Source organism: Anneissia japonica, unplaced genomic scaffold, assembly GCF_011630105.1.
Source record: "Anneissia japonica isolate Jap-2015-1 unplaced genomic scaffold, ASM1163010v1 scaffold65_len388318_cov190, whole genome shotgun sequence".
Lineage (NCBI taxonomy): Eukaryota > Metazoa > Echinodermata > Crinoidea > Comatulida > Comatulidae > Anneissia > Anneissia japonica.
The window spans coordinates 42,935-53,038 of NW_022729881.1; the positions used below are offsets into that span (position 1 = coordinate 42,935).

The 10,104-nt window shown below is 31.7% G+C and overlaps 1 protein-coding gene across 1 annotated transcript in view; it reads left to right on the forward strand.

The window, feature by feature from the left end:
• LOC117114743 (ATP-dependent RNA helicase DDX1-like) overlaps positions 1–10,104 on the forward strand; it is a 105,687-nt gene that overhangs the window by 36,334 nt on the left and 59,249 nt on the right. The window contains exon 7 of the mRNA XM_033258434.1: positions 3,117–3,189. Coding sequence (XP_033114325.1) covers positions 3,117–3,189 — 73 coding nt within the window. The remainder of the gene's footprint in view (positions 1–3,116; positions 3,190–10,104) is intronic.

Below are 10,104 nucleotides of genomic sequence, written 5' to 3' on the forward strand. Positions count from 1 at the left end.
AGTCACATCACCCCACAACGTTCACCTTTCATCAGTTGCCTGACGATCGCAATAGCGTGAAACTCCGAGTAGCAACATTCTGTTCCAGCGACCTCCAGTTCTATATATATATATATATATATATATATATACAAAATCTGACGTCAGCCAAGAAGTTATTTAGCCTTTTTCAAACAAAGCTGCATGTTTACTAGCAAACAAAGACAAATGATGTACGTAATTATAATGCGCCTTTGGAAAAATATTTACAATGAAATACTTCTATGCAACAACTTCCATTCACTCTCCAAACTGTCTACTTATATCATAAACCTCTACATAAATATCTTTATAATTACAGTATAAAATATTTCAAAATGTTACGTACACAACAAACCTTACAACAACCATATTTCCTTTAATATCACTGTACACGACATCACACATTTTCTAACTGTTATGTGAACATAACTTAACATAAGGTCTGTGATGATGCATACAACTACTATAACTTTAAACATTTTTTTTTTATGCTCAATACATGTAACAACACTCCACACAATCTCCACTCACTAACAGCACTTAAACATTGCCAGCTATTGTCAAGTGAGCTATTGCATCATTGATGCTCTCGTTTAGCAAATAGAACCAAATGAATCATTGTAGTTAATTTTTTTAGCACAAGGTACAACTTACTATACAACAATATCTGGTATTTAGAAATCACTAGGACTAAAATGTGGTTACTGTACACTGTATTTTAAATAAAAAGCTCTATGGGTTACAAACATAAGTGCACAGGAGAAAATAGGGCAATATTTTAATGGGCACAACCGTGCAAACCATTAAAATCGAATGTTTGAAGAGATAGATCAAGATAGTAAAATCAGGACAACTACAGGTATATCAAATTCAAATTATCTATATTGTTGGATTGGATTGGATTTATTCAGTGTAAACCCTAAGGATAGCCCATGAAAGTCTAGAAGAAGACTTATTTCCATTGGGGTCCTTCTGGTGGTGATTGGGCAGTACACCGGGAGACAATCCCCTACTCTTTTCCGAAGAGTGTACTGCGTTCTTTAACGTGCATATGGGCCATAAATGCACACAGGACCAACGGCTTAAACGTCTCATCTGAAAGACGGTGCACTATTGTAACTTGTATTTCAGCCCTCCAGCTGAAACACAAGAAGAGGCAGCGATGGGAATTGAACCGGGAACCTAGAGATGTCCATGGTTCAGCGAACACACAGTGGTTACCACCAGATTAGCCGACTGAGCTAAGCTGCTCTCAAATGGTCATCAAATATATTGTGATCATAATAGAATCAGATTGGATTTTATAATGAAATTTACAATCAAAATATAAACAGAAAAAAAGAATGACAGCCAACATAAAATGATAACAAAATACAGTGTTAAAAACAGAATACATAAATTGAAACACAAAATTATTTTGATTAGGCCTATATCCTTCATAATTATATTTTCTATATCATAACATTATCATTGCATAGTGATTATAATTTCTTCAGTTCTTGTCATTATTATTAAAATAATCCTGCAATGCCTTAAACAAATTTAAAATACTTCTATAATTCATATAAAAATATATTTTTAAAATTTAAATTACTCGAAAATATTTCCATAATAATTGTATCACTTTTTTTCTGACAGTTCTTATAAATATATAAATATCATGATTCATTTAGGTAAAAAAGTTAGACAAGAACAACAATATAAATGCCATAATTATTAAATTCTATAATTATTATAAAAGAAAAAAAAAATTTGCCAGCATCATTCTCACACATCCAGTCACTTGTATGCCAATTGCAGACCCAGAACTATATATTTTTACTGATCTCATCCTGATATGAATTTTGCACTACATTATTTTCAATAATTTTTCAAGTTGTATTAAAAACTATTTTCTCTTATTATTATATTTCTCTTATTCATAAATTTATAACATTGTCCATAGTCATCTGGAACATACTAACATATGTTCAGATAAGAAGTTGTGCTCCATATATATTAAGGTACCGTACAAGTTTTGTGGTTTTCCATCTCCTGGAAAGTGATTAAGTTCGCAGTTAAGAGTCCCCCAGGCCAGCGCATTTGTGACAATATAAATACCTTGGTTGTATAATAGATAATAAGCTTAAGTGGATATCAAATGTCAGTAAACTTTTTTGCAAGGCTAATCAAAGAATGTTTATACTAAAAGATCAAAATACTTGCACATATATAGAACTACAACTCAGTATTTCACAGTGTATTACTGTACTGCAAAGTCTGTTACTTTGGTAATATCCTGCAAAAAGACAAACTTAGAATTAGCAGAATAAACAAAAGAGCTGGGAGATTGATTGGTGAACAATTAATAGACATTGATTCGTTGTATAACGAGAAAATATTGAAGACTGTCAATACAGTTTTTAATGATAGTACTCACCCTTTACACAAAGTACTTGTCCTAGCACATTCTGGACTCCGATTTTTACCGCCCCGAACCAGGACTAAACGGTTCAGATTTCACCCATATCCAATGGAATTCATTTATACAACAAGTTATCTTTATTGAAATTAAAATAAATAATAATATCCTGGATGTTTATGATTGGAATTGCTTTTGGTGTTGCTGTTTTTTTAACTCTTGTGCTTTTATTTTTGTAGTTTATAATTATAATTGATTCTTGACTTGCACAAGTTTTTATGTACCTGGTGGTTTTTTGTGTGTATGTATGTATGTAATTGTAGTTTTCTTGTATTCATGTGCAATTTTTATATTTTTGATATATATTTGATCTACAATTGATATTTTTGATATTGAATTCTTTTTAATTTATTGTAAATAAAATTTTTTCGTAAAAAAATTTCTTTTTCCAACACTATTTTTCTATAACTATGGATGTAGGGTCTAGCATTCTAAATTGTATGTTCATGAAATGATTTTTAATATGTTTACTTATTATTTATATGATAATATAAATGTAAAAATATTTCCTTTTAAACAAAAAAATGATTTGTTATGCCATGCTAACAAATTTTGTTTGGGGCATTACTGTTTACTGTGAAATAGCTCATGCCTATAAAAATAATAATTTTAATTTCATTTTATTTCTTTTTAGAAATATGGAATAAATGACACAATTGGATGCTACTTGGATCTTGATGAATATTCAATATACTTTTCCAAAAATGGTTTGTTTCTTTTGATTATTTAGAATATTTTATTAGCGTGTATAAATATACATTTGTATTTATATATTATTTGTGTGAAGTTGTTTTGCATTCCAATTTGTATTCCATTTGAATGTCCCAACCATGTAGGATTGGTAACTATAACTGACTTATACTTCCACGTCAGCATGCAAAAGCTAAGGTACTACAGTAGAACCCCTATTAAGAGGACACATTCAGGACCAAAAAAAGTGTCCCCTTAATAGGGGTGTCCCCTGAATAGGGGTACCCCTATTCAGGGGACACTAACTAAAAACTGAAGTTGTCCCCTTAATAGTGGTTTTTGGCATGTTTTCATATAACAATGACATACAATTCTTTATAATTTTATTTTTATTGACATAAATAGTTACAGTAGAATTAGAACTAATTTATAGCAATAATTTGCAATGGAAGTACAATTCATTATAATATGAAATCAGCAGAAATGTAATAAAACAACAATAGTTTCATGATTTAATGCTAATGAATGAATTAGAATCTTTATTAAAGTGCCCAAAAAACGAAGAAAAAGAAATCCCCATGGTTAAGTGGCAAAATTGACAAGATTGGTTTAGACGAAGTAACACATGCAGTAGGCCTGACCGATATTCACTCCAAGGATTTATGGAGAAAATTCTGATTTATTTGCTCAAAATTAGATTTTCATTTGTTTTGTATTAATGTCAAAGAAAAATGCTTTAATTTTAACAAATGGTGGTGTAACTCATGCTTTAAAAAAAATGCTTTGACTGAACTACCATTTCATAATGATACCATAAGCACTAATAATGACATCCATCTTGGTATAAGTCTTAAAATCATGCATCTATAATGTTCAAAGTCTTGATTAAATAAAAATGGCCCCAGTAAAATTGGTCCAGGAAAAAATGGCCCCGGAAAAAATGGCCCCAAATGACAAGTAGGTAAAAATGGCACCAATGATAAAAATTCAGTAATAGAAATGATATTTTTTTAAAAATCTTCAAATATTTAAGTACTAGCTGTAAAAGCAAGAATTGAATCAATAACAAATACAGTTACACAGCAGATGCAAATATTGTACTGAGAGATTATCGGAAAACAATGGCCATTGAATAACATTTTTTGATAGTAGAAATAAGTTTTAAAAACGTTATTCCACTAACAAAGTAAAGGAATGACATACATACAGTACTTCAACTACCAAAATATGCAACTCATATAACCACAAAATTTGCTTTAGTTAAGTATCAATTGAAATAACTTTACATGTTATAAAACAGTGCAAATAAACAGTAGTTAAAGCATGTGGATCAATTGTGTGTTTGAATCACAAGTTCATGTATGGGAAAAGGGAGAGGCTTAATTTCTCACAAACTTAGCAATAAATGTTCTGCTTAGAGTTACTTCAAAGAAGTATTTGTTAATCAAATATTGATTTTAAAGTAAACTGAATAATTAGGAATAGGCCTACATTTATTTAAGCAACTTATTTAATTGCATACTTGGTTTTTACTTCCCGCCAACTAAATTTAAGTGCCTAAAACTACACTAAATAATGTAAACTGAGATACTATGTATACAGATGGCAATTATGCTAAGAATTAAAATGGCGTGTAATTGTAATTATGGTAGGATTAAATGGTATTTCTAAATCCCACAAACCTCCCAAAACACACTGTAGAAAACCAAACAATTCAATTGTGATTGACTCACTTGGTATATCAAGAAAATTAATTATTCATAAGAACCTATTTTTATTATGATTGTAGAACTCTCTTTTTCTGAAAATAAAATAATAATGTGATGTTCATATAAACTCATTGTTTGTGGGGTTTACCAATACCTGGATTGAATTTCTGGGAAATTGGCCACAAAAAAATGATTTTAGTATTAATAAATGCATGATTTATGTTGATTTATTGATTATGTTTTTGCTATTTTTTAACATTTAAATGGAAAAAAAATAAAAAGTGTTATTCATGGCTTTTTTTTTATCTTTGAATATTTTATCATTGAATATGTAATTCCTGCAAAAAGTAAAATGTAAATGGCAATTTATTTGATGTTAGATTTCTTTTTAAAGACTAAATTATTTCAGTTAAAAAAATGCATATAATGTTTAAAAAAAAATCAGTTTTAGTACTGAATTTTATTATTGGGGCCATTTTTACCTACCTGTCATTTTGGGCCATTTTTTCTGGGGCTATTTTTACCGGGGCCACTTTTTCCTGGGCCATTTTTCCCGATGCCATTCTTACCGTACACCAGAATAGTTTCAAACTATGCTGACAATGTTGAAAGTCTGTGGATTGAAGTACGTTTACCACATACAAAGCCTTTTCTTGTTTGGACTGTTTATAGGCCTCCAAGTGCCAAAGTTGATTACATAAACAACATTGATTATTTATTCCAATCTTATACATCTGAATATGATGAAGTAATTCTACTTGACGATTTCAACCTTGATATCTCCAAGAAGTGTAATCAGAATAAAATTAAGAGTTTAGAAAACCATAGTAACATGAAACAATTAATTAAAGAGAGTACTAGGATCACCGAATCAAGTAAAACGATTTTAGATCTTATTTTTGTCTCAAATTCTGAAAAATATTCTAATTCAGGAGTTGATAGTCTTGGTATTAGTGATCATTCACTCATTTATTTAACTTTTAAGTGCGCTAAAATTAAACAAGAGCCTAAAACTATTAGGACAAGGTTAAAACACTTTCAATGAAAATGATTTCATTGACACTGTTAAAAATCAGGACTGGGATTCAGTGATGGTATATTCGGATATCGATAAGGCCTGGGAAACATGGGAAAACTTATTTAATAATGCTTGTAATAAACATGCACCTTGGAAAATTAAGAGAGTTAAGTTCCATGCCTGAATGGATTAATAATGATTACCTAAAATTAACAAAAGACAGAGACTACTATTTTAAAAAAGCTCATAAGACAAGAAAGTAAGTATAATACATACTCCGAGTATTAAAATACACGCCATCGTGTTTGACTTCAATATTTCGACATTAATTATGCAGAGATCCCAATTCTCCCGAAAATCGCGGGTTCTCCCGATTTTTCAGGCCGTCTCCCGCCCTCCCGATTTTTATTAATATCTCCCGATTTTTAAAAATTTCACGAAAAATGTGATTCCCACGATGTCATAGAGCAATGAAACAAAAATTCTTATCTTAAGCCAATATACTATGGCGCTCGCTCAGCCATAAAATGTCATAAACATTGCCAGGGAGTTGTTATTTAAGTTGTTTATCAAAATAACAACTCCAGGGCAAGGCAGGCGTGGTAGAACCGCCTTGTTTATTCTCCATGTTACAATCTTTTGCATCCAGCGCCGGCCTCATTCAATGAGATGGCTGTCAGTTGAGTTAATAAATTTCAACAAATTAACGAAATCAGAAATCACATGGATGGGGCCCCAAGTTTTCGCCGCGAAGATTTGGAACAGAATCGGTGCATAAAAAATACTTTTTCTTTCAAGTAAGCTTCAGTTCTTTAACAACAATACTAAAACAATTATAGTTAATAAGTTTTGGTACTAAGCAGTCTTCCGAAAAATGAAGTTTATTTTAATATCGATTAAGAAATACATGTAGGGCTTAGGCCTAGGCTCTATCTGCACTGCAATGTATGTACTGTATGGTGTTGGGTTGGCTGGGCGTCTGTGTGTAGTGGTGGTCGTGACTCTGCGGCCTTAGTGCTAGTTACGCACGTATAGATGGAGCAGGATTTAATGTTTTTTCATGGCATTATGTACCAGTTATTATAGGCTAAACATATGTAAATGCTGACTTAAAACATGTAGTATGATTTACTAACTAAATTAAAATATATATATATATATATTTTTTAATTTTTCAGCAAACGTGTAAATCTTGCAAGTTGCAGTTACCCTGCTAGAATTCTATGTTCTTTGATGAGATGTAATAAATCAGCCATAGACTCTAACATGCCAATGAACCAAGGAAAGCCTTGTTGACTGCTGCCAAGAATGCTTTACTAGCAAAATGCTAAATAATAATATTTATAAATTTATATTTTAGGCCAACTGCAATGTGTAAACAAATGTAAAATTGTTAAATAAAAGTAAACAAATTGATGAAAATTGTTTGTTTTCTTCATTCTGTGTAATACTTTCATGTTGCACAGCGCGTTGTAAGGCGTCACAGGAGGCGATTGCTTCATGAAAAAAATCTCCCTATTTTTTGGTTTTCAAACTTGGGATCTCTGATTATGTCATCATCATGAATGAAAAAATTATCCATATTAGCAAGCTTATATGCACTAGTACCAAAAGTGTTTAACCAATCAAAACATTTACCTAGGAAGTACAATTGCAGAGCTTTAACATTAGGAAGTTTATGTCTTGGAATGGGTACCCTTTAAAAGTTGTTAATAATGTACTTAAGAAATTAAATGAACCTAAATGTATACATAGGCCTACTGATGATAGCTTGATTAAGAATTGGGTTAGATTGCCTTATCTAGGAAAACCAGGTGAATTCATTTTACGTAGATAAGGTAAAGATACACTTAATTAAAGAGGTAAAATTCATAACTTTATGGCAGTATAAAAATGTTTCTCATTTTATATCTACTAAAGATCAAACCCCTAAGGAGTACAGAAGTTCTGTTGTCTATCATTTTAAATGTCCAGGCTGTAACAGTGATTATATCAGTGGTAAGACAGATAGGTGCTTAATAACTAGACTTAAAAAACATTCTTCACGATCTGATAGTGTTATATTTGATCATGTTAAAAACTGTGAGGCATTCCAATATGTTTTAGGATTACAGGGTATACTTGAAAATGATAATGTCGTCTGTAATGTAAGTAATAAATTAGGTTTAATATTTTCTAGTACTAACATTATTGACAGCTCCCGAAACTGGTCTATCCTATTGTTTAAAGAAGCGTTCGCTATACGTAGACTACACCCTTCATTTTATATCTACTAAAGATCAAACCCCTAAAGGAGTACAGAAGTTCTGTTGTCTATCATTTTAAATGTCCAGGCTGTAACAGTGATTATATCAGTGGTAAGACAGATAGGTGCTTAATAACTAGACTTAAAGAACATTCTTCACGATCTGATAGTGTTATATTTGATCATGTTAAAAACTGTGAGGCATTCCAATAGGTTTTAGGATTACAGGGTGTACTTGAATATGATAATGTCGTCTGTAATGTAAGTAATAAATTAGGTTTAATATTTTCTAGTACTAACATTATTGACAGCTCCCGAAACTGGTCTATCCTATTGTTTAAAGAAGCGTTTGCTATAGGTAGACTACACCCTTTGCTTAACAATGGGCTTAAAGCTTCAAAGGAGCTTTCTTTGTTTTTGTAGGTAGCTTTGATCAGTAGAATAAGAATTGTTTGATCTTTTGTTTAAATCACTGCTATGTCACCTACTACAGTCAACTCTCCCAATACAGACCACCCTTCGGACCATCCACTTTGACCGGTTTTCCGGACGGACCGGTTTAGAGAACATCATGTTTACCTACCTTGGTTCCCCGACCTTGAGTCGATAAGTCGATAATAAGCCTAGGCCTAGCAAGGTACAGCAGATAGGTACACCACACTGCATCATGTACTGTGTAGGCCTACTGACCTGAGAACGTCATTTAAAATTCATGTTTTACTTTATTTTTACATTATTTATGTTGTACGTACCTAGTTTTTTTTCTATTATCAATAAAAATTTACACAAATCAGGATAATGCGTATCGTAATTTATAATAAGTGTCAGTGTTATTTTTCGTTCGATCGCCATATCTGCATGGTTGCACGCTTGATTGGTTTTCGATGCCACTCTGGCATAACCTTGTTGGTGGGTCACTGAATGCTAAAAATAAGTGCTAACTTATGCAGCCCCCCCTAAACTGTGTCAGCCAATAGAAAACAGTCACAGGTGACAGTCAAAGTGTCATGCGCAATTGTTTTTATGAAATCGATAGCCTTATGTTGGGACCGCTTGGTTTGCCTTAGCGTGAGAATGAATGCAAAATGTGAGAAAAGGATATGTTCCTTAATAAAGAAAACACACTCATGAACTTTTTTTATCAGTTTATTAAACAAATGAAATCTAGGCTTATTGCAATTAATTAATTAATGTGCTATTGGCATGCCACACGATATCGAGCGTACACATGGTATTGTTCTGTGATTGATAGTTGTTATTTGGAGTCAGTCGATGTTTCTCCGATGATTTATTTAATATATTTCGTCAATAAATCATCGTTTTAAACTGGCCGTCCGGTTTTCAGAAGGTAATTTTATTGTTCTGGACTTAAGAATTTTGCCGGAATTGGGAGATCCGGTTTTCAGAAAGTATTTTAATACAGTAAGAATAGGAATGATTTTGGGACTTTAAAAAACGACCGGTTTTGCGTGAAATCCGGTTTTCTGGGTGGTCGGTATTGAGAGACTGTACAGGTAATGTTTTGATTGTTTAAACACTTTTGGTACTAGTGCATATAAGCTTGCTATGGATAATTTTTTCATTCCTGATGATGGCATAATTAATGTTGAAATATTGAATTCCAACATGATGGCTTGTATTTCAATACTTGAAGTATGTATTATACTTTCTTATCTGAGATTAATCAGTGGACCTTTCGGTTTTCTCATAGGACAAATGACCCAGCAGATTGGAATATGGCAAAAAGGCTCAGAAATAAAGCTAATATCCTGAATAGATCTCTTAAAAATTTTTATTATTCAAAATTTTGTTTCTACCTATGTTTCTTTTATTTTTATATGTGTATATGTATGTATGTATATTTATATACATATGTATGTGTGTGTATGTATGTATATATATATTATATATGTATGTATGTATGTATATGTGTGTATGTATATATGTATGTATGTGTGTA